The 25,236-nt window shown below is 46.1% G+C and overlaps 1 protein-coding gene across 1 annotated transcript in view; it reads left to right on the plus strand.

The window, feature by feature from the left end:
- The window catches only part of LOC137420277 (uncharacterized), a 188,188-nt gene that overhangs the window by 66,651 nt on the left and 96,301 nt on the right, over positions 1-25,236 (plus strand). Inside the window, exon 3 of the mRNA XM_078766101.1 lies at positions 24,622-25,187. Within this exon, the coding sequence (XP_078622227.1) occupies positions 24,622-25,187 (566 nt within the window). The remainder of the gene's footprint in view (positions 1-24,621; positions 25,188-25,236) is intronic.

A 25,236-nucleotide genomic window follows, 5' to 3' on the forward strand; every position in this document is an offset into this window, starting at 1 on the left:
ACCTTTTGGGTCTGGAGACGGTGGCACTGACAAAGATACAACAACAGAGACTGCAGGTTTGCAAGACAACTGAGTCAAGAGGATTGTGGGAATGAAAAGGGTGAATAGAAGGAGAAAGGATGAACTTAGGTCAGAGATTGGTGTGCAGATGAGCTTGATCGGGACATTGGTGAAATGTCCGCTGAAATGGGATTGAAATTTGGTGTGGATGGGGGAACAGAGAATGGCAAATACAGCGGATAGGTTGAGCAAATAAGGTAGGAGGAAGAGAGCTTGACCGTGGTTGAGGTGGGAGGGTTGTGTGAATAAATATATCAGTAAAGTGAGGGTGGTTGGAGGGTAGAGAGAGTTGGCTGAGGACAGAGGGGAGTGGAAGAGTATCATGGTCAAGGCTGAGCAGGAGCCGTTGGACCCCCTTATAAAGGGAAGAGGAGGAGAACAACAACAACAACAACTCCCCACATTTTGTGAACATGTACAAAAGTTCCAGAACCTTGTTATGTTCCAATATGCAGGTATTATTTTCTTCGGTTGTCCGCCCGTGTGTCCGCTGCATTAACTTTTAAATTGTTAAATGTATTATTTATTTTTTTACCAAACTTGGGACAGGTATGTAATATCATCACAAAATAATATAGTAATATGTAGTAACAGAATAATATTTAGTAACAAAATAACATAGTAACAAAATAACATAGTAACAAAATAGTATAGTAACAAAATAACATAGTAACAAAATAATATAGTGTTGCGGATATGGCATTTGGCCTCAATATCCGCTTGTAAATACTCCCCTATTTCCCCAATACTCCCCAACTATCCCCAATCCCCCATTCCCTAGTCCCATTGCCTGTAAATAACACTCTGTAGAACCGACCTTCCCCTTTTTCCCCCATTAAATGTCGTGCCCAGGTTCACCGCATCTCACGTAGACAACTATAGGACATCTTGCTAGTTATTCTTAGTCTATGTCAGTTAAGGACTCGTTTCCATTAATTCTGACTCTTCGTTGCACCAGAATGTGATCGTATGGCACCAGTAGTGAGTTTAGGACCTCCCCTTACCTCCTCCCATCTTCCCCATGAAACAACAACAACAACTACAACAACAACTACAACAACAACAACAACAACAACTACAACAACAACTACAACTACAACAACAGAGGAGATGGGGGCGGCGCGGCGCGGGGGAGTGTGCGTCCTCACACCGGCTCGGTTAGCCACCATGACCATGCGCTCCGACGGGGTTACCACGAAGGGGCTCCCTGTCAGCCCCTCGTCAAGGGCGGAGCCGGTAACCCACCCGCACACACCCAATGAGAAGCAACGGGCCGATTCCATCTGGGGCGGAGCTAACGAGCCGAGGGCGTGTCACTCCCCGCCGGATATACGCGGCCACTTACCGGACGTGACGTCAGATGCGCCCCCAGCTTGAAGAAGAGCCAGTCACGACCTCCAGCGCTGAGCGACCTCCCGCATCTCTGGACCGGAGCGGGTCGATTCTGTCCTTCAGCCAAGAGTGCACCTTGAGCCATCGACTACCCGCTTTCCTTGCCATCAATCCCCGTGTGAGTCAGTTTTGTCCCGTTTATCTGTCGTCTGTCGGGGCTAATATAAGAGTGTGTCTAAGTGCCTACCTTTCTATGCTGTCCCTCTTGTCGTTGTAATCTGACCTTCCGCCCTAATATAACCTCCTCCGGAGGTCTTGAGAACTGAATCCCTGGTGTCGTGTCATTTTAATCCCAGCCGTTGTGTCCTTTTCCTTCATTGAGCTAGCGTAGCGCGACTCGGCCAAGGTTCGAGTATAATCGGGTAACTTGTGCGGACACGGCGGCCATTCCGCTCGGCCCACCATAACATCAAAGTCGTGTCTGTAACAATTGGTGTCAGGAGTGTCGGATTCGGACCTGGGACTAAATTTATTAGGCCCAAATTTTGGAACACCAATTGTACCACTAGGGTAACAATTGGTGTTGGGAGGTAGAATTCGATCCGGAGCGCGTTTCCCGCGCTCGAAATTATAACGACGAAATTCGATTGTGTTTTACCAAATATAAAAACCCGAATTTTGAAAGTCGCGCTATGGCGGATCAAGACAGCTGGGGTCCGGTAGGGGAGAGTGAGGCAGGGTCGGTCCAGGACCAAATTGAGGGACGTGAGGAGAGCGAAGCAGTGAGGGTAGCAGACGCACAAAATAGCGTCGTTGCGCCCGACGTAGCGGGCGCGCAAAATGGCGCCTCGCTGGTCACCGCGCCCGTGACCGTGGCAGCGCCCCTGGTGGATTCGAACCTTTTCCTCCTGCAAATGAGGGCCCTTATGGAACAAATGGGTGAGCAATTGGGAGACCAAATTAGAGGTTTGAAAAGCAGTATGGGACAAATGGGGAACCGGATGGAGGCTCAGAATGAGCAAATGGGGGTAATGGGAAACCAAATGGGGGTAATGAGGGACGAAGCGAGGGGTACCGGTGAGGGGTTAGACAATAATTTTAAGGAGTTAGACAATAAATTTGGGAAGTTAGACAATAATTTTGAGGGGTTAGACAATAATTTTAAGGAGTTAGACAAGAAATTTGGGAAGTTAGACAATAATTTTGAGGGGTTAGACAACGGGATAAAAGAGGTGAGAAATGGGTTAACGGGGGTAGAAAATAGAATGGCTGCCCAGGAGAATCAAATGGAAGGGATGCAAAAGGGGTTAGAGGGGTTAGAAAACAGGATGGAAGGCAAATTGAGGGACATGAGGGACCAAGCGGAAAGGGAAGTGAACCAAATGGGGCAGCAGATAGAGGGGGTCAGAATGGGGGTAGAAACCAAACTGGATGCTCACAGGGAGGAAATGGAGCAGATGAGGGTGGCATCTGGGCAGGAGATGCAAGTGATGGGAGAGGAGATCAGAAGAGGAGTGAGTGAGGAGGTCGGAGGAGTGCGCGAGGAGGTGAGGCACTGTAAGGAGCGCATGGAGAAGGAGGTGAGAAAGGGGACTGTAAAATTGCAAGGTGGTATAGAGGAGTTGACGCTGGGAGTAGAACAACTGACAGTGGGACAAAAGGAGTTGGGGGAACAGGTAAAGAAGAACACAGCGGTAATAGAGGGGTTAAAATCGACGCAGAAGGAGATGAAAAAGGACGTAGGGGTAATTAAAAAAGAGTGTCAGACAGTACATGAGGACTTGACGAGAAAAATGAACAAGGTGGTAGAGGTGATGGAGGTTAAAGAGCGGGAGGTGCGGGAGCACATAGAAAAAAATAAAGTGGAGTTAGACGAAGAACTTAAAGGGGTGCACGAGGAGATGAAGGAGGTGAAGCAGAAATTAGAAGAAGTGGAAGAGGGGGTGAGCGAAATTAAGAAGCGACGGAGAGAGGATAAGAAAGAGATAAAATAGGAGGTAAAAGATTTGGTCCAAAGTCTGTGTTCGGATCGTGATGATATGCTCATTAACCGGATGAGGGATTCGCAGGTGATGGAGGAGAAGCGAAGAGAAAGAGGACCCGGTGTAAGTGGTGACCAATATGGTCGTGCGTATGATGCGCCAGGTGATTTGATAAGCTTGGGGGTCGAGATGGACCCGGGTGTTCGTGAGAGGCCGTTGGTGAAGTGTGCGACAGGTCTGGTGTGCGAAAAAGGAGGTGTGCAAGAAAGTCCGACTCTGGGGTGTGTGAGGAAAAAGTGTGTGCCAAGGAGTGAGGGTGCTGGCAGGAGTGAGTTGGTCGTAGCGCGTGTGTGAGGGAGCACATGGAAGCGCGGTGTGGTAAGTGTTACAGAGGGTGTGACGGGAGAGTGTGCGCGAGAAAGGTGTGTGACGGACAGGTGCATGGGGAAAGAGTGCGCTGTCAAAGGCAAGGAAGAATGCACGCCTGTGGTGAGTGTTACAGAGGGTGTAACGGGAGAGCGTGCGCGAGAAAGGTGTGTAACGGGAGAGTGTGCGCGAGAAAGGTGTGTAACGGACGGGTGCATGAGGAAAGAGTGCGCTGTCAAGAGTAAGGGTGAGTGCGCTGTCAAGAATGGAGGTGAGAGTAGTGAGAGTGACAAGGAGAGTGAGTTGGTTGTGACAGGTGAGCGAGGATGTACACCTGGGATGGAAGGATGCACACCTGGAATGGTAGAGCGTGAGTGGGAATGCACGCTGGAGTTGGTGGTGAGGCACGTGGTTGGGTGTGCGAATGAGAGCACACCTGTGATTGTCACAGAGGAGGTGACCGAGGAGGGGCTGTGAAGAGGTGTGTTGGTGAGGTGTGCTACCAACGAATGTGTGCCAAGGTGTTCGGTGGCCAGGTGTGTGACCAAGGCTGTGAGTGGAATGGGTGTACCTGGGTGTGTAAGGAAAGGTACGAGGAGCATGGAAACGGCTGGATGTGTGAGCAAGGAACGGGCTGCGGGGTGTAAGCATGCAGGTGAGGCATCGAAGGTAACCGGGTTAGAGGTTAGGTCGACTTTTAGCCGAATCGGGCCCTCGGTGCGTGCTGGGCCTCACTTTGAACGGCCGCGTCCGTGCTCCACTAGGCGGAGCGGGCAGCCCGATAGAAAGGGTCGTCATGGCGACCACTTTTTGTTGAGGCATTCCGGCAGGTCGAGATCGGGACATTGGATGGCTCCACGCCGAGGTGATGCGTGGGATCTCGGCCCGGGTAAGCCCCCGCCCCTGCCCCGAATGCGGGACGCATCCAGCCGCCAGCACAAAAGAATCCGCGTTCATTGCTCGGCTGTACGAAGCCGGGCTGTAGATGTGAATTGGCGCACCGAGAGGATGTAATAAGTAGACGGATGATGATGGTAGTGATTTGAAACGAAATTTAGAAAAGTGAATAGAATTGGCAGTAAATGGCAAATTTTTAATTTGTTGAAATTTGATGTGCAAAATTGGTAGTGAGCGATGGGCCCGGTGGGTAAGGGGGGAATCCCTGCCACCCTTCCCATAGTGGGGGCAAAGGAGCACTAGCTTATGGGGTGTATGGCAGTGAAAACTAGCCCGGGTGGGTTAGGTTATATGGATAGGGATTTAGCGTAGATGACATTAGGTGACGTTAAGGTTAGTTAGTGACTGATACCTGTAGTGGGGACGCAGGTAGTTTAGTGTGGATGATAATGACGTGGGAGCGCAATAGTTTAAAGGGACGACTGGGAAGCGCAAGTTTCAGAGGGGAGTAGTTAGATGAGATGATGCCGTGTGTGTGAGAATTGAACAGGTGTGATTGCACAGGTGTGCAACTGGACAGGTGTGTGGAGCAGTGTATAAGTAGGGAGTGTGTGGATCAGCGCGAATGCGCTTGGGGAGAGAAGGGTGCAGGTGGCACCAGGTGTGAGAGCACAGGTGTGCAGGTACAGGTGTGTGGAGAGAGTTGGAGTAAGTGGTACGGAGTGGTGTGCATGGTGCGAAGGTGTGGATGGGGGAAGAGTGGACCCCTTTCACGAATACCCGGGGCGGGTAGTGTAAGTGTTAGGTAGAGGGTATAGGTAAATTGTGGTTGGATATTGGCATCTGTGTTGCGGGTGACAGAATGGTATTTGGATGGGTGCATTAGTGTTGTGGAAATGGCTGGGCGTGTAGCCTGTTAGTGTGTGTAGTTGGTTGGGCACTCCACCACTGTGAGGATGTCGGCCAGGTGAGGCCGCAGGTGGGCTCTGGGAGCCGTTAGTGTCAGTGGGTGCCTGAGGATCCCGGGTGTGGATCGGGTAGCCCAGTGCCAGAGAGGGCACCGAGTGGGGAGAGTGCCAGAGGGCCTTCCCCAGGTAGTTAGGTTAGGGTAAGGAGCAGGTAAGCTCGGAGGCAACTGCAGTGGTGGAGGTGTGCAGGTGGGTAGACCCGCTGGGAGAGGTACACGCCACAGCCCGGAAATTGTGCGAGGGCACCGGGAGATGAATCGGGGGAGTGAGACCCCAAATTGAAAAGCACCACAGTTTGGCCAATGGGAATTGGTTTTTAGAACCCATAGTGTAAGAGGGCCAATGGTTTGGCCGGAGAAAGACCCCGGGTAGTGTAAAGTTGTTAAAGTCATTTAGGAAATAGTTAGGATTGATGAACCTGTCGCACCATACGCAGCCACTTACCTGTGGTGATGATGATGACTCCACACCTGTGTTTTCTTTGTTCTGTGTGCAGGAAATGAGAATTGCTGTGTGGATTGGTGAGACGCATCACGACGTGGATGAGACATTGGGGTGATTCCATCTCTCCCTCCCTAGGAGGGACTGATGATGAATTGGTAATGGCAAATTATGATGTTGAGTTGGAGATGGCAAATTTTGATGAGAGTTGAAAATGGCAAATTTGATTGGTTAGGAGGGAGAGAAGACGAATTTGGTTTATGGGAGGAACGGGGAAGACAGTAGGGACGTTGTTGATTTGTAAAGTAGATGTTTATGGGTAGTGTTGTGTTGTGTGGATACAGTAAGGGGTAAGGGAGGGGCCATGTAGGTTACCTGGTGGGGGGGGGGGGCGTACGGTAGGAACGTACCTGTCTCACCTGGTTCCCATGTGCCCCCAGTGTGCATTACCTTACATTGCGTGCACTTTTGCGCCCTTACCACCTTACTCACTTGTCTGCTTCTTTTGTCTCCCACCTCCGAGGATCTGGCTTTGGGGTAGAGAGAGAGGAGAGAGAGGTGCTGGCTACGCAGTTGTGGGCCTGCACTTTCGCTGCTTGCTGCCTGGATCGATACACCATATGGACCGCAATTTTGGTGGCCACCCACAATGGACCGCAGTTCTTTTGCGGCCAAGCACCACCCATGGATGGACCTATGGGTCAACGTGGCACCTATGCCATACAAGGTGAACCACTAACAGTTGGCCCCCTGACGGCCACAATAGAGAAATGGACGCGGTTGGTGCCTTTCTTTATTTTTGAAAGAAGTAAGAAGGCCAAGTGCACCACATGAAGGCAAGACCAGCGGCAGAACATCGGCCGGCTGCGACACCACCGGTGATTTATAAACACTTTATTGGTGCACCGGATGGTGCTGACTGTGTGATGGGGTGGTGCTTTTGGTGCTTGGATGGGGTGCTCTGCACATTATTAAAGGCCGTAAGCCAACAGAGCACTCGTGGGTTGGTGTATCGATGCTGGCATGCGTGCTCTCTCTATGCATAACATCTGCATGTGTTCCTCCAAAAACAGGTCCTGGATCGTAGTGTAAATAGCAGCGTAGTCTTGTAAATAATGCTCCCTACCGGCTGTATGTTTAGTTTGCGAATTCTTTCCGCAATTCGGTTACCCTGTGGGTGTGCTTCTGTGAGGAGAAGGGTGCAACGTCGCAGGGGGACATATTTACTCATTTGTGAACATCTGTAAAACTGTCACACTCAGGGTAGAGTTAATAGTAGAGGGAACTACATCTGAGTGCCACACTAAAATAGGTAAAAATTTATCGGGTCGGGACGCCCCGAGGGTAGAGAAGGGTGCAATGTTGCGGATATGGCATTTGGCCTCAATATCCGCTTGTAAATACTCCCCTATTTCCCCAATACTCCCCAACTATCCCCAATCCCCCATTCCCTAGTCCCATTGCCTGTAAATAACACTCTGTAGAACCGACCTTCCCCTTTTTCCCCCATTAAATGTCGTGCCCAGGTTCACCGCATCTCACGTAGACAACTATAGGACATCTTGCTAGTTATTCTTAGTCTATGTCAGTTAAGGACTCGTTTCCATTAATTCTGACTCTTCGTTGCACCAGAATGTGATCGTATGGCACCAGTAGTGAGTTTAGGACCTCCCCTTACCTCCTCCCATCTTCCCCATGAAACAACAACAACAACTACAACAACAACTACAACAACAACAACAACAACAACAACAACTACAACAACAGAGGAGATGGGGGCGGCGTGGCGCGGGGGAGTGTGCGTCCTCACACCGGCTCGGTTAGCCGCCATGACCATGCGCTCCGACGGGGTTACCACGAAGGGGCTCCCTGTCAGCCCCTCGTCAAGGGCGGAGCCGGTAACCCCCCCGCATGCACCCAATGAGAAGCAACGGGCCGATTCCATCTGGGGCGGAGCTAACGAGCCGAGGGCGTGTCACTCCCCGCCGGATATACGCGGCCACTTACCGGACGTGACGTCAGATGCGCCCCCAGCTTGAAGAAGAGCCAGTCACGACCTCCAGCGCTGAGCGACCTCCCGCATCTCTGGACCGGAGCAGGTCGATTCTGTCCTTGAGCCAAGAGTGCACCTTGAGCCATCGACTACCCGCTTTCCTTGCCATCAATCCCCGTGTGAGTCAGTTTTGTCCCGTTTATCTGTCGTCTGTCGGGGCTAATATAAGAGTGTGTCTAAGTGCCTACCTTTCTATGCTGTCCCTCTCGGCGTTGGAATCTGACCTTCCGCCCTAATATAACCTCCTCCGGAGGTCTTGAGAACTGAATCCCTGGTGTCGTGTCATTTTAATCCCAGCCGTTGTCCTTTTCCTTCATTGAGCTAGCGTAGCGCGACTCGGCCAAGGTTCGAGTATAATCGGGTAACTTGTGCGGACACAGCGGCCATTCCGCTCGGCCCACCATAACATCAAAGTCGTGTCTGTAACAATAGTATCAAAATAATTATCACCAATACAGTAAAAACAAAAAAGTCGTCGGTTGATGGTAAAAAACAATGAAAGTATTTTTTTTGCCCATCTCTGGCAAGATCGGAGATGATCAGAAAAAGGGCAAAAAAAATTGAGCAGAAAAAAAGGTTTTAAATTGTTTTTACCATCATTTTTTTGGAATTTTTTGGATGGCACCGTCTCTGCTCTGGTGGTCAATTTGGTCTTCAGCTGGTCCATTAATGTAGCTCTGGTCATCTGGTCTGCTCCATAACTGGTCACCCCCAACTTCGATTATGTCTTGAATAGACGTTACAGTAGTAAATGGACTCCTCCTCCGTGCTCCAAGGTTCCTTTTCTTGAGTTTAGTTTTTGAGAAGGGTCGCACCTCCACAGCTTCTTGGCTTGGTGCAAATCTCTACCCAATTGTGAGTTGGTCTTTCTTCCCACTAGACTACTAGAGGATACGCAGTCTTCTTTCTTTGGAGTGAGTTTGGTGCTGCCACACAGACTAACACCATACGGTGGTCTGTGTCCCATAATTTGTTTTTTTCCTTTATTTCCAACATACATATAGTTTGTCGAAGGCTCTTACCTTCCCCCGGCTCTTCCCCACACCCTCCTTTGGCCCATCAGAAGTAGTTTCTCACCTCAGCGATCCCCGAGCTGGCGACTTAACATTACGTTTGTTGATCACTTTTATGCATAACGTTCCTCCGAGGCTGCACGTAGCACGCAATCAACTGCAAGGCCTTGTTCGGGTTCGCGTATCGAGAACTTCGTATCGAGCTTCATCTCCACTCCTTAAATAACTCTCTCCGTCCCACTCACATCACCAGCCCTCTCTCCACTGCAGTTCCTTCCTTTCCTTTCCTTCGTCACCAGGGTCCTGGTTTCTGGACCACCATCGGTGGGTCTAAGCGGTGACTCCAGGTGAGATGGTGTGATGTGGAGATTAGTTTCCAGCTTCTTCGATGCCATCTTGTGTGTGTACGTCAGGGTGTATCCATGTTCTTGCTAATTAATGAAGTTTGGCTGTGTGTCTGTACACTAACTGTTTTTGTACAATTTGAGCTTTGTCATCAAGTTTTCAACATAACTTTATTTTGAGAATATGGAGAAGACAAATTAATAATTTGGTGAAAAGGTCAAAGGTCAGTGTCACATAAAATCGTCAAATTTCGTGCAATTGGCCTGGAATTTTAAGAATTTGGATATTCGTTCACTGCATTGGTTCACCAATCAAAGGCTAGAAGCCGATTGATTTATTTATAAAAAATTTTTTTTAGAACAAACGGTCAAGGTTGTATAGAATGATCAATTTTCATACGATTGACTTGACATTTGAGCAGGGTTTGCATATTTGGTTGCTGTGGCCTATTGTTTTTGTGGGCAAAAGGTAAAGGTCGCCTAAAATTGTCAATGTTTTGGTATTTTTGGTAGATATCGACCATAAAAAACACAATGTGTATTTGTGTTTTGTGTATTTGTGTCTGTCCCCCTTCATAAGGGTGGGTTTTAAAGGCTTTGAGTAGTGCTGTAGGAGGGAGTGCGGTTTTATGTGGGGTTTTTATAATGGGCAATCTTTGAGTGGGGTTTTAATGGGAAATCTTTGAATACGATTGTTTGTCCACCAATTAAAAGACCTAAAATACTCTGAGGACCCAAAATACCCCAAGGACCCAGAAGACACAAAATACCACAAGGATCCAAAAGACCCAAACGACCCTGAGTATCCAAACGACCTAGAGGATCCAAACGACCTAGAGGAACCAAAAGATCCAGAGGATCCAAAAGATCCAAATGACCCTGGACTAAGAGGACCCAAAAGACTCAAAGACTCAAAGACCCTGAATACCCAAAATTCACTGAAGACCGAACAGAATAAAAAGACCCCAATCCCCTTAAAAACCCAAAGAACCTAAAAGACCCTTAAATACTCTGAGGACCCCAAAGACCCAAAATATCCCAAAGATCAAAGACCCAGAGGACCAAAAAGACCACAAAACCCAAAAGACCCTGAAGACCCAAATTTTCCCAAAGACCCAAAAAGACAAAAAACCCAACAAAGACCCCAAAGACCCAAAATACCACAAACACCCTTAAAAACCCAAACAATTAAAAAGACCCCGAAGACCCTGAAATATCCTGAGGACTCAGTGGACCCCAAAGACCCAAATTGCCTCAAATACCGTTAAATACCCCAAAGACCCTTAAATGCACCCAAAGACCCTTAAATGCCCCAAAGACCCTTAAATACCCAAGGACCCCAAAGATCCAGAGGAGAAAAAAGACTCAAATTACCTGAAAGACCTAGAGGACCCAAAAGACGCCGAGGAACCAGATGACCCAGAGGACCCAAAAGACCCCCGAGGACTCTGAAGATCCAAAAGAAGAGTAATTATGTCACTTGTATTAGAATTGTAGATGGCGGCTTACAAACCAAGCCTCAAGGTCAGTGTACAGAGGTGTTTCTTTTTATCATAATAAATATAAGGGGCAGGGAGGTGAAATTTGCAACACGTGATGTACAACACGTGCAGAGTAAACCGAGTGTTCATTTACATCTGTAGGATGTCTAATAAATAAAGATATAAGCACACCTGACACTAGGCCCAGGCTTCAGACTTTGGCATGCTCACGCGGTTGCAGCATAAAATAAACTGTTACAACCGTCATTTATGATCGGCTTTATACTAGTTTTCATCATGATTTGCATGTGGGAGACGTATAAGAAGAATTCCGAATGCAAAGTGCACGTGGATGGGCTTTACATTTTCAGATGCTTTCTTGTATTTTAAAGTGATTCTTCACTTTTGAGAGAAGCCCGGGGTTGGTTTAGTGGTTAAGTTGGCTGGCTTATCTTAGGGTCTTGAGTTTGAGCCCCAGCTGTGCTGTTAAATCACACCAGGTGGATTTATTCAGCCTGTCATCTTTCCGAGATGCCTGTCATAAAGAGTGCCAGCTTACTGGAAAAAGGGGGTGCTGCATTAGCAGCACATCCATGCTCTCAGCCAATATCTGAGAATTAATTCAGTGATTTAATCGAATGCGGATCTCAGAATTTCTTCAGTGATTGGTCACCATTGAGGGGGAACAAATGGAGCCAAAATGATGTATAGAGGTATATTTTCAAAAAGTTTTGGATGGCTTGTGACAAAACTTGCTGGATTCTTTGGGTAGGTGGATTATTGTTTAGCAGATGATCCTGCCATCTTTGTGCAGACTCTGGACATCCTTTTGGGTTTGGTCCCTCAAGGTGATGAATGAGGAGTCAGGCCACTGCGATTATGGGATTCCAGGTTCAATACTAATAGTTAATGGGCTAGAGTGGACTACCGTGCACCCCCCCCCCCCCCCCATGATCCTCCCCAATGTGCATAATTATTTTCAGTGATGTCTACTTAGATGAAAAAGATGTTAACATCAAAAAAATATTTTGGTCTATGCTTCCTTTTGCCATATTGGAAGACATGTCAAAATGACCCTTTTCCAATATATCAACCATTTATTGAGCTTTGCGAATTACCTGCACACTAATTATGATTGTACCCATGGTTACGTAGAAACACTGGTTATAAAACTTATACATGCATATAATTACAGTATGTATACTTTATCAAGCAGTCACAATTTTAAAGTATTTTCTTCCAAACAATTATAATTTGTTTGGCTCATTGTTTGGCTCATTTTGAGAGCCTTTACTTCATTTACTAGAAAAGATCCACATGTAGATGATCTAGCAATATTGTTTACAACTTGATGAATTATTTAGCTTACATATAGTCTTGGCCAAAAATATTGGCACCCTTGCACATTTTTAAATAATGCACCATTTCTTCCAGAAAATTGTTGAAATGAAAGTCTTTTGGTATCCACATATGTATTTCTTTGGTTTGCAGTGGAACAAAACCAAAAAAGCTGAAAGGAATAATTAAATAGTAGCTTTTCCCACACAGAAATCCTAAAATGGTGCCAGACAATATTACTGGAACCTTTTAGAAGTTGTTGAACATAATTAGATTTCCAGAAGGTGATTCTTCTTTACTTTGGAATTGAACTCACCTGTAGTGAGTTGCAGGTGCCTGCAATTTTAAAAAATCACTCATTCAACCAGTTTGAATGGAGAAAAGGAATCATTCTGCTGTTTTGTGTCACTGTGTGCACCGCAATGAGCATGGAGAGAAGAAAGAAAACCCGAGAATTGCCTGAGGAGGTCAGACACAATATTGTAGCCAAGCATGGACAATCTCAAGGCTGCAAGTCCATCTCCAGAGACGTTGATGTTTCTTTGTCCACCATACGCAATGTTATCAGGAAGTTTAAGGCCCATGGCACTGTAACCAATCTCCCTGGACATGGCTGCGCGAGAAAACTTAGTCGAACATTGCAGTGAAGGATTGTTCGAATGGTGGAGAAAGCACCTCGATCAACTGCCAATCAGATTCAAGCTGAACTTCACACACAATGTACAACAGTTTCAACTCGCACCATCCGTCGCCAACTCGATGAAAGTGGTTCTATGGTAGGAGACCCAGGAGGACCCCAATGCTGAGAGAGAGAGAGACTCTCTCTTGAAAGCCCGACTGGCGTTTGCCAAAACACACCTGAACAAACCAAAATCCTTCTGGGATAATGTCCTGTGGACAGATGAGACCACATTCGAGCTCTTTGGTAAAGCACATAATCTCAATGTTTACAGAAAACAAAATGAAGCCTTCAAAGAAAAGAACACCTTCCCTACAGTAAAACATGGAGGAGGTTCAATGATGTTTTGGGGTTACTGTGCTGCCTCTGTCACTGGATGCCTTGAATGTGTGCATGGCATCATGAAATCAGGAGATTACCAAGGCATTCAGGAGCGCAATGTTCAACCTAGTGTCAGAAAGCTGGGTCTCCGTCGAAGATCGTGGGTCATGCAGCAGAATAATGACCCAAAACACACTTTAAAAAGCACCCAGGAATGTTTCAAGACAAAACGCTGTACTGTTCTGAAGTGGCCAGCAATGAGTCCAGATCTAAATCCCATTGAACACCTGTCGGGAGATCTGAAAACAGCAGTTGGGAGAAGGCACCCTTTAAATCTGGGAGAACTGGAGCAGTTTGCAAAAGAAGAGTGGGCCAAACTGCCAGTAGAGAGGCGTAGGAAGCTCATTCATGGCAAAAGGAAGCGCTTGACTGCAGTTATTTTGTCCAAAGGCTTGCTCCCAAATATGAAGTCTCGGGTGTAAATAATTATGTCAATGCCATTTGTTTTTATTTTCTGATCTAAAAGGATATATTAAGTTTTGAATCAAAAACAAAGGTTCTTTAATATTAACAGTGAAATAAAGAATTGTGGAGACCAAATACTTTTGTCAATTTCAACTCATTTTTAGAGAAAATTGTGAGATATTTGAAAAATGTGCAAGGGTGCTAATATTTTTGGCCACGACTGTATGGGTTCTCTCTCGCATAGTTCACTCTCACAGCACAGATCCTCCTGGTGTCAGTGCATTTAACTTTGCCACGTCACATGAACTTACTCAGTTCATCTCAGCTCTGACTCGAGTTTCTGAATAAGTTACTGATCACAGGTATCTTTACCTCCACCACCAAAGGTGGATGGAGGTTGTGTTTTCACTCCTGTCTGTCTGTCTGTCTGTTTGTTTCTTGGTAAATTTCTTTTTGTTTTTGACAAGTATGTTGGTCACTCCAGTTTGTGTTTGTCTGTCCGCTCACTTATACTTGCCTACAGGTCAAAATTTTAAACTTATCTTCACAAAATTTCACCAAATGGTAGAGTTGGTGTCTGACAGGATCGTTTTGTTTTTTTTAAGTTAAAAGATCAAATGGACAACATAGGCCAAAGGTCACTCACTTTTTTCCTAATTTTTTAAATCCTAAATTTTCATCTGATTGACTTGAAATTTGAATGGGATTTTAATATCAGCTGACTGAATTCAACCACCAACTATTTTAGAGGTCAGTATATGTCACAACGTCAACATGGGCCAAAGGTCAACCACTTTCTTCAAATTTCTAAAATCCTCAATTTTTCATCCGATTGACTTGATATCTGAAGAGGATTTGCATATCAGCTCACTGAATTTAACCACCAACTATATTTGAGATCAGCGTCGGCCAAAAGGTCAACATAGGACAAAGGTCAATAACCTTTTCAAATTTCTAAAATCCTCAATTTTCATGCGATTGACTTGAAATTTGAATATAATTTTCATATCAGCTGACTGAATTCAACCACCAACTACTTTATAAGTCAAATGGATGTGCTGCTGAGTACCATTCTACTTTATTTTATTTTATTTTATTACTTTTTTATGTATACAAAGCCGAGGCTTGTGTAAAAGCTAACACATGAATCACAAAAACAAACAGACACATAAAACATATAATAAAGGGAGCGAGAGACAAGAGGGGTGAGGGTGGGAGAGAGGGAAGCACACAAGCACAACAAAAGTAGAGAACAGGGACAACGGTAGATCTGTGGAAGGGAGAGGGCTTGGGGGGGGGGGGGGGGGTTGGCGGGGAGGAGACAAAGTAGGATAAAACAAATGGGCACTTCTTGGACTTTCAGAAAAGAAGTCGGAATTTCAAAAAGGTGGATTTGGGTTGCATTAACGGGGGTAGAAAAGATGCATGTTTTGGATGAGGGAAGATAAGAAATGGTGGTGAACAGCTGCTTTAAAGAACTGGAGGGAGGAGTGGGATTGAAGAGAGTGTGGGAGTTTGTTCCAAAGGCGAGAGAAAAGAGGAATGAAAGAGTGAAGGTGAGCAGAGAGTATTGATTTTGGCAGTTTCATCAGAAGTTAGTTGCTGGTAGATCTTGTGGGTCCTGAAGGCATATTTGGGGGACAGTGCACAGAGAGCAGGGAGAGCTAGACCAGAGAGGAGTCGGTAGAAGTCCACCAGAAGCTGAGCTAGGTGTGAGGAAGGTGCACCAGCCCAGAGGGGAGAGCAGTTCACCATTTAGCTGTGGATAAAAATGTTGGATGTGGTGAGAAGCTCAGTGGGGCTAAGAAAGGACTTCATATGACGGAGGATGCACAGTCCGCGACTGGCTTTGTTGGCCAACGTGGAAATGAGTTTTTTTCCCAGCAAATATCATGGCAGATATTGAGACCCAACAGCGTGAGTGACAGAGGGTTTTTTAGCCGGTATTTACGAAGAGAAAGGGTGAGGGTGTGAGATTTGTCAGGATTCAATGACATGTTCAACTTGTTTGACCAGTTTGTGATTTTATCCGGTCTGCAGAGAGTGAAGAGGCAACTGCCTGCCTATCTCAGGGTTGTGATAAGAAGCAGCAGAGGGTGGGGTCATCAGCAAAAATATGGAGAGAATTTTCCAGAGAGTCGTAGAGATCATTAATGAATACCAGAAAAAGCACAGAGCTCAGAACACTGCCCTGCAGAACTTCAGCATGGTCAGGAAGAGGATATGAGAGAATTTAATTTACAGCCACATGTTGGCTATGACAGGAGAGGAAGTCAACGAGCCATGAGTGGAGATTTCCATGGATAACAATAGGAGAAGAGTTTGGTGAGCAGGGTGGGGTGAACAGGGTGCCCGACTGTATCGAAGGCATGATCTATGTCAAGGGAGACAGCTCTAATTTCCTGTTTGGCATTGAGGACCTCCATCCATTGTTGAGAAAGCAGAAGCAGCATGCCCAGAGTAGAGTGACCAGGTCTGAAACCAAATTGATGATCAGAGATCAAGCCATTGGAGAAGAGGAAAGATTTCATATCTGAAGCAATGATGGATTCCATGACTTTGCTGATAATTGGGAGAAGGCTGATTGGTCTGTAGTTGCTAGGATCTGTTTTTGCACCTTTTTTGTGCAAAGCGGTGATGTTGGCTGATTTCCAAGCAGATGGCAGATGACCTTGAGCAAAAGAGAGGGTGAAGAGAACAGAGAGAGGGAGTGAAAGAGCAGAAGAACAGGATTTTAGGCCCCGTGGGCTGATGCCGTCAGGTCCAGTTGCAGAATCCGAGTCGAGGGTTGACAGAAACTTTTCCCCCTTGTCAGGGGGAAAGGACACAGAGTCCAGGAGCAGCTGGGTACGACTGGGTATGGTGGGTACAGAGAGGGATGGGTTTGGGACACAAGATTTAGAGGCAAACACAGAGTTGAGGCATTCAGCTTTTTCACGTGCGGAGTCAGCCATGTAGCCATTTGAGGTGAGGGAGGGGATGGAGGGGGAACAAACACCAGAAACAGATTTGACCAGACGCCACCAGGATTTGGAAGAGGGAGACAGATGAGAGAGTTCGGTCTTGAGAACGGAGAGATATTGTTTCCTGGCTCTCCTGAGGGTGGACACACACTTGTTTTGGGCTTTGTGAAAGGAAATGAGATTTCCTTCCGTTGGATTTGCCTTCCAGGAGAGGAAAGGAAGTTGTTTCTGGGCAACAGCCTCACCACAAGATTCCGTGTACCATGGACGGGAGGAAGGGTATGACAACTGAAGACGAGATGGGTTAAATCTCTGCATGAGAGAGAGCAATTTACTTTGGAAGAATTCCCAGGATGAGTTGATGTCAGAGGCGGTAGAGATGGGAGACCAGTCCAGATGATTGATGGCTGCTTGAAGACCGTGCCAGTTGGCCTGAGTGAAATGCCAGACTCGTCGCCGCTGAGGAGGCTCTCAGAGAATGGTCAGAGAGATGTCCACTTTAACAAGCACATGATCAGATGAGCCAATTGGAGCAGAAGAAGAGCAGCAGACATTTTCAGGGAAGTTAGTCATAACTCATAACCAAGTCCAGAAGAGAATATGCTCCGTTGACTGAGATCCGGGTCAGGAAATTGACAGATTGTGTCAGTCCCAGTGAGTCGCAGAAGTCCTTTGCTGAAGAGCCATGGCTGGTGAGAGAGGTACCCACACCCAGCCAACTGACATGGTGACAATTGAAATCACCACATATGAGGAAGAGAGAGTTGGGATGGGACGATAGAAGTTGGTCCATATTATCAGACAGCAAGATGTAGATGGAGTCATCACTGTTTGGTGGACGGTACAACACACATATGAACAAAAGGTGGGAGCGAAGGGGAAGCCGTAGCCAAAGGTATTCCTGGGGGTGAGGTGGAGAGAGGGCAGTGCAGGGTGAGTGAGGAAGAGAGTTTTTTTAATAAAGATAGCAACCCCACCTCCAGGACGAGGCTCAGGTCTATCATACCGGAGGAGGGAGTCACCTGGGAGAGATACCAAGGAATCAGATACATCATGAAGGAGGAAAGTTTCTGTTAAGCAGATCACGTCTAGTTTGTCAGACTCAGAAGCAACCTGTATGGAGAGATCAGTCAAGTTTGAGCGAAGGCCCCCGATGTTTGAGGTCCATAACGTTAATGAAGAGGAAGGGGGAGCATCGGATGCAGAACAGGGGGGGTGGGGGGGGTAGGGTAAGATGTGGAAGAGGAGGAAGAGGTAGGGAGAGCTGTTGAAGGTGTCAGAGATTTCAGAATAGCTTGGAGAAAGGGAAGATTGGGGCGGACAAAAGGTTTGATGGTGATTGGGCGAGGCACAGTGAGGTGTTATTTGAGGAGGGGGAAGAGTGAGGCAGAAGGTTGGGGGAGATGAAGGTGAAAGTTGGAAGGGGGAAGAAGCGGGGAGGACGCTTTGAGGAGGAGGAGTGAGAGGGGAGTCTAGGAGGGGAGGAGTGAGGGAGAGTCTCGGAGGGGAGGAGTGTGGGGGGAGTTTAGGAGGGAAGGGGCAAGGGGGGAGATTTGAAAGGGATGGGTGATGGGGAAGATTTGGAGGGGAGGGGCAAGGGGGAAGATTTGAAAGAGATGGGTGATGGGGAAGATTTGGAGGGGAGGGGCAAGGGGGTAGATTTGGAGGGGAGGGGTTATGAGGAAGTTTTGGAGGGGAGGGGTGATGGGGAAGTTTTGGAGGGAAGGGGTGATGGGGAAGATTTGGAGGGGAGGGGCAAGGGGGAAGATTTGAAAGGGATGGGTGATGGGGAAGATTTGGAGAGGAGGGGCAAGGGGGAATATTTGAAAGAGATGGGTGATGGGGAAGATTTGGAGGGGAGGGGCAAGGAGGTAGATTTAGAGGGGAGGGGTGATGGGGAAGTTTTGGAGGGGAGGGGTGATGGGGAAGTTTTGGAGGGAAGGGGGTGATGGGGAAGTTTTGGAGGGAAGGGGGTGATGGGGAAGATTTGGAAGGGAGGGGCAGGGGGGAAGATTTTAAAGGGATGGGTGATGGGGAAGATTTGGAGGGGAGGGGCAAGGGGGAATATTTGAAAGATGGGTGATGGGGAAGAATTGGAGGGGACGGGCAAGGGGGTAGATTTGGAGGGAAGGGGTGTGGGGAAGTTTTGGAGGGGACGGGTGATGGGGAAGTTTTGGAGGGAAGGGGTGATGGGGAAGATTTGTTGGGGAGGGGTGAGATTGGATTTTGAAAAGTGTACGATTAATCGGAAATGAACATTTATTGCAAAATGAGTTTCTTGAGACCTTCGAGTCAAAAATACGTTTGAGGACGCTGAAGGAGGGGTGGAGTGCAGGAGAGTTTCAGGAATGTAGAAAAGAGGAACTGTAAGAGATTGAATTTTTTTTTGGAATGAATAGATTTGGTGAGCAAGTCGAAAGCATCCTTTTATCGAAGAAGAAGAAAAAGGTGTTATTATATATGACAGAATACAGTTCTTCAGGGGAAAGTTTAAACATTTTTAACAATGAGATCACGAACAACGTGGTCGAAGAACGAACGAACAAATAAGAACAACGAATAAGAGCAGAGAAGGAAAAAAAAATTTTTTTTCCTGAGTTGAGATTTTAAACAAGGAAGTATGGGGTGAAAGACTGGGACAAAAAACAGGGAACGAAAGTAATTGCAGCGCAATCGACGAACCACTGAGAGAAAAACAAAGCCTCAAGGTTGGACACGGAAGCCTACTAGGCCTCAGAATACGCGACACAAATTAACCGACGATTTTGTATGCAGGTATGAAAAATTAACACCGAGAATCTTACTAAAGATACACTATAAGTATACACACCGAAAGATAGATACAGTTATGACAAAAACACAATTGTGAAAAAATTACTTAACTTCGAAAGCATGATCGGATGGACAGCTTCGAAGGAATGTGTCCTCTCAATTGATGATGACTGATGAATTCCTATACAGCTATGGCGGCATACTCGCGCTGCTATGGATAGATACATACAGGTATGGCGGCATACTCGTGCTGCCCTTAAGCGAGAAGATAAGCCCCGCATCAACCACGTGTGCTGATACGCCGAGCGTTGATGATCAGAGATCAAGCTGTAGTGAAACGCAGGAACTCTAAGTCATGTCATAACCCAGGTGTAGTAACATCTCCTGCCCACTAAAGTGCTCTCAAAAATATCCGTCCCCTGAAAGTGAGCGGCAGACCAGTGACCATTACGTGCTTACTTAGGAAGGTGAGGAAATCATATTCGAATGAGGGTTGATTACATGTACCCGATATTATATTGTTGCGGATCCATCGCCGGCCTTCTCCCCTTACCAAGGGGGGATTAGTCCCCTTGTCTTTGACTGACCAGCGCGACCCGGGACTTATGACGTCCTTTCCGGACAGCGCGAAATAGGGTATTCAGACCAAATTCGCTATTGCCTAAATACTCGCGCTGCCCTGAAGCGAGGCGATAAGCCCCGCACGAACCACGTGTGCTGATACGCCGAGCGGTTGTGTGCACGCGATCCGTGCCGTTATCACTTACTAGACCAGGATTCAAGCGGTTCTTATTCGTACCACGCTTAGTCAATGGAGAAATCACAAAGGCAATCAAATTGGGAAGCAAAGGAATAACAGGTTTATTTGCACTACACAATGGTTCAATAAAAAGGGGACACAGAGCAGCCTTATACAGTCTTACTTAATACCCAGGACAAACGGGCCTGTCTCACACACACACACTCACACGGGGCTTGCTGATGAGCAGGTTGATGTTCACCAGCGCGTCCAGGGATGGCTTCCATGCAGCTCTCTCTCCGGTCCCCGGCACGTCCCTTGGAGTAGGTGAAGGTAGGAGCTCTCCGCGTGTTGTTTGGACGCAGAGGGTTATTATGGGGCGAACGGTAGGGGGGCGGGCTCTGGTGCGGTTGGTGGTTAATCACTGGCAGCTATGGCCGTGTTTACCCGCGTGGCTGGAATATTCGCTATTCGCCACCGGCACGTTTGGCTGTGGCCACGTACTCATACCGCCAATGCCTCTTCTTCTTCCCCTCTGGCGCATACGTAATATGGCGAGCTACAGTTCAAAGCCTCACAGCGAGCGACTCCTCAAATCCTCAAAGTGCTATCGCAAAAGTTCTCTCCACAAGTCCTTTTCGATGCGCTCCAACAAGTGCTCACAACGCGCTCGCCCCCTCAAGTCCAGTCCTTTCGATATGCGCTCACTGTAAAAGTCCTCTCGAGGGCTGTTTGCATGGACTTATATAGCCCCGCCCCACGAACTCTCTGGAACTCACCAGATCTCTCCTTTACCACGCCCTCTCATGCCATACCGCCCGAGCCCTGATTGGTTGATGACCCTTACCATCCCCCTACTGCTGTGGCTGATCTCAACCTTCCTTTGGATTTCAAGGCCCTGCCTCGTGTTAACTCGACTCGGGACAGCCAAATGGGGCGCGGGATGGATTCCGCCAATAGAGGTGGAATTGGAGGGTGGACGCAAAATGAACGGGACCTAATCTCATGTCTTTACACAACGCAGATATTAATAGGGGAAATGGCTGATACTTACACATACTATGACATAACTAATACTACAAGTGGGCCTACGTGTTGCTCGTGGAAATAACTATGAGGGGCAATCCTTAGCATTTATTGAAGTCATATGTACAATCTCAAAACCGTAGCAATATACAGTCACTTGAAAAAGTAAGTACACCGCGTGTAAAGTTTTGACTTTTTCAACATATTTCAACATACAGCTATTTGATCTTCATTTCAACAATATTGATCGATAAAGGTGATATAATATAACAAATTTCATGAATCATTTACATTTTGTAGTCCATTGTATAATTTAAATAAACATAAATGCAAATTTTGCATGTGGAAAAAGTAAGTACAACCCTACATTTATCACTCCTTCAAATACCTAAAATTAGAATCAGGTGCACCAGCTCAGTTGCAAATGATTAGAACATCGTTGGAGAAGTTCTTGGAGGAACCTGTCTTATGTAAACCTCAGATATTTAGTTTGGTTTGCTCTTTGTTGTTGAAGTGTGCGGCGTCACCATGCCTAGATCAAAAGAGCTCTCTGAGGCCTTCAGCAAGAAGGTTATAGATGCCTAAGAGTCTGGGAACGGATTTAAAAAGATCTCCAAACAATTTGAAATCAATCATTCGACTGTCTGGAAGATCATCTACAAGTGGAGAAGATTCCAAACAACTGCGCACCTGTTCAGGCCAGGCCGCCCCAGCAAGTTCAGCCCGAGAGCAGACCCCAATATGCTGAAAGAAGTCTCTTAAGAACCCCAGAATGTCACCACGGGACCTACAGGTAGCTCTTGCCACTGTTGATGTCAAAGTGCACGAGTCTACCATGAAAAAGAGGCTGCACAAATTTGATCTACATGGGAGGTGTGCCAGGAGGAAACCTTTGCTGTCCAGAAAGAACATCAGGGCAAGACTAAAGTTTGCCAATGAACACCTAGTCAACGACCAGCACTTCTGGAACAATGTGCTCTGGACAGATGAGTCAAAGGTAGAGCTATTTGGCCGCAGTACCAGAAGAGATGTTTGGCAAAAACCAAAGACAGCATTTGACTACAAGAACCTGATACCAACTGTAAAGCATGGTGGTGTAAATATTATGGTTTGGGGCAGCTTTGCTGCATCAGGGCCTGGGCAGCTCACGATCAGAGAATCCACTATGAATTCTTCATTGTACCAGAGGATGCTTGAGGATAATGTGAGGCTATCTGTCGGAAAGTTGAAGCTCAACCGAAGGTGGACCTTGCAACATGACAATGACCCTAAACATACCAGTAAATCCACCAAGGCATGGGTGAAACGAAAGAAATGGAGGGTTCTGGAATGGCCAATTCAAAGCCCGGATCTAAATCCCATCGAGATGTTGTGTGGGGATTTGAAACGAGCTGTGCATGCAAGAAACCCCTCAAACATCGCACAGATGAACGAATTCTGCATAGAGGAGTGGGAAAAAAAATTCTCCCAGTCAGTCAGAGACTGGTAGAGAGTTATAAGAAACGCCTACTTGAGGTTGTTTCTGCCAAAGAGGGCAATGCCACCTATTAGAGCCAAGGGTGTACTTACTTTTTCCACATGCGAAATTTGCATTTATGTTAATTTAAATTATGCAATGGACTCCAAAATGTAAATGTCATGATTTTTTTTTTTTTTTTTTTTTTGTATACAAGATCGAGGCTCGTGAAAGAGCGAAAATATTTGTTATATTATATCGCCTTTATCTGTCAATATTGTTAAAATGAAGATCAAATAGCTGTATGTTGAAATATGTTGAAAAAGTCAAAACTTTACATGGGGTGTACTTACTCTTTTCACATGACTGTATATACCCCTGATGCTTATTAGTGTTTATGAATGATTGCTGTCCTGTATTCTTTCTTAGATGCTGTTTGAGATCGATTCTGATTAAACTCGAAATGAGAAGCAGTTGTGAGACTTTGATTTATACAACACAAGCTATTGGAGAAGAGGCAGGATTTAATATCGGAAGTAAAAATGGATTTCATGACCTTGCTGTGGTAGGCTTTGGAGTTGGCTGATTGGTCTGCAGTTGTAGGGATCTGTTTTTGCACCTTTCTTGTGTAAAGCGGTAATATTCGCTGATTTCCTAGTTGATGGCAGATGACCTTGAGGCAAAGAGAGTGAAGAGAATGGAGAGAGGCTGAGATAGCGCGGCAGAGCAGGATATTGGGACCCGTGGGCTGATGTCTTCTGGTACAGTTGCAGAATGAGAGACGCGGTTTGACAGAAACTTCTCCACCTTGTTGGGAGAGAGTGACAGAGTTCAGGGGCAGCTGGGTACTACTGGTTATGGTGGGTAAGAGCGATGGGTTTGGGACACAGAATTTTGAGGCAAACACAGAGTTGAGGCATTCAGCTTTTTCATGTGCAATGTCAGATGTGTAGCTGTTTGAGGTAAGGGAAGAGGACCAAACACCAGAGACAGATTTGACCAGAGCTTTGTGAAAGGAAATTTGGAGAATTTTTAATGCCGGTAAATTCCAGAATTTATTTTTTTATGAAATTTGCAATCTTTATTTGATTTAAATTGAATTACACACTTGAAAACTGTTGAACACAAATCGCCTAATTGTTACTTCCACTAACCTACAGTTTAGCAGTGCTGTACATGTTAATAGGGTGGTGTATGATGGTGATGTGGAAGACTAATTCAATAACGCTTAACATCCGGAATTTTTCAAATTAACGATCTTTAACTTCCTTATTATATTTAAATTGAAGTATACATTCCAAAGCGTACCATGTTCTAAGAACTCTCAACATGGTTCTCAATCTAATTTCCCTGCAAAAGACCAATGCTGATTTGTTCACAGGTGATATTTATCCTGCAAATGTGGAAGGCAGACAACACAACAACGATTCATCTGTCACAGAAGATTCACAATGTGCTTCTGCAAAGGAAGGTTCAGATGATATTTACATGAAAAATGGAAGTGCTTCCTGTTTAGAAAGTGGTGAGTGGAAATGTAAAAAATTGACATGCAATCTTTTGTGTTGAGAAAATATATCTTTTTTAGAAAAGTGTCAAATATTTTGCATTTTGATTTTGACCAAAAAATAAAATGTTGTGTTCTTTATTTCCATAGAACAATCCAGAAGTAATATGGGACAAATAAGGTCCAGTCGCAGCTTGACGGTGAGGAAAAAGCCATTTTTGAAGAAACAATCACGACATCAAGACTCACTTCCGATAAAATACAAGTGCATGCCTGGGCCTCCCAACACCAAGACGAACATTAAATTAAACAAATACAAAAAGGCTCCAGAAAGACGAATACGTTATAAGTGTAATGTGGGCAGAATGGATTTTGCCTCAACAAGTAACGTCAAAATACACATGAGGATCCACACTGGAAGACGTCCCCACAAGTGCTCGATATGTGATAAAGGTTTCTCTCGAAAAGGCAGTTTAAAAATGCATATGAAGCTCCATACAGGAGAGCGACCTCACAAATGCCTGATATGTGATAAAGGTTTCTCTCGAAAAGGCAGTTTAAAAATGCATATGAAGATCCATACAGGAGAGCGACCTGACAAATGCTCGATATGTGACAAAGGTTTCTCTCAAAAAAGCGATTTGAAATCACATATGAGGATCCATACAGGAGAGCGACCTTACAATTGCTCGATATGTGATAAAGACTTCTCTCAAAAAGGCGATTTGAAAAGGCATATGAAGATCCATAAAGGAGAGCGACCCCACAAATGCTCGATATGTGATAAAGACTTCTCTCAAAAAGGCGATTTGAAATCACATATGAGGATCCATACAGGAAAGCGACCTTACAAATGCTCGATATGTGATAAAGCTTTCTCTCATAAAAATCATTTGAAAAGGCATATGAAGATCCACACAGGAGAGCAACCTTACAAATGCTCGATATGTGATAAAGCTTTCTCTCGAAAAGACAATTTGAAATTACATTTGAGGGTCCATACAGGAGAGCAACCTTACAAATGCTCGATATGTGA

Source organism: Myxine glutinosa, chromosome 1 (genome assembly GCF_964187855.1).
Source record: "Myxine glutinosa chromosome 1, kmMyxGlut1.1, whole genome shotgun sequence".
Classification (NCBI taxonomy): Eukaryota; Metazoa; Chordata; class Myxini; order Myxiniformes; family Myxinidae; genus Myxine; species Myxine glutinosa.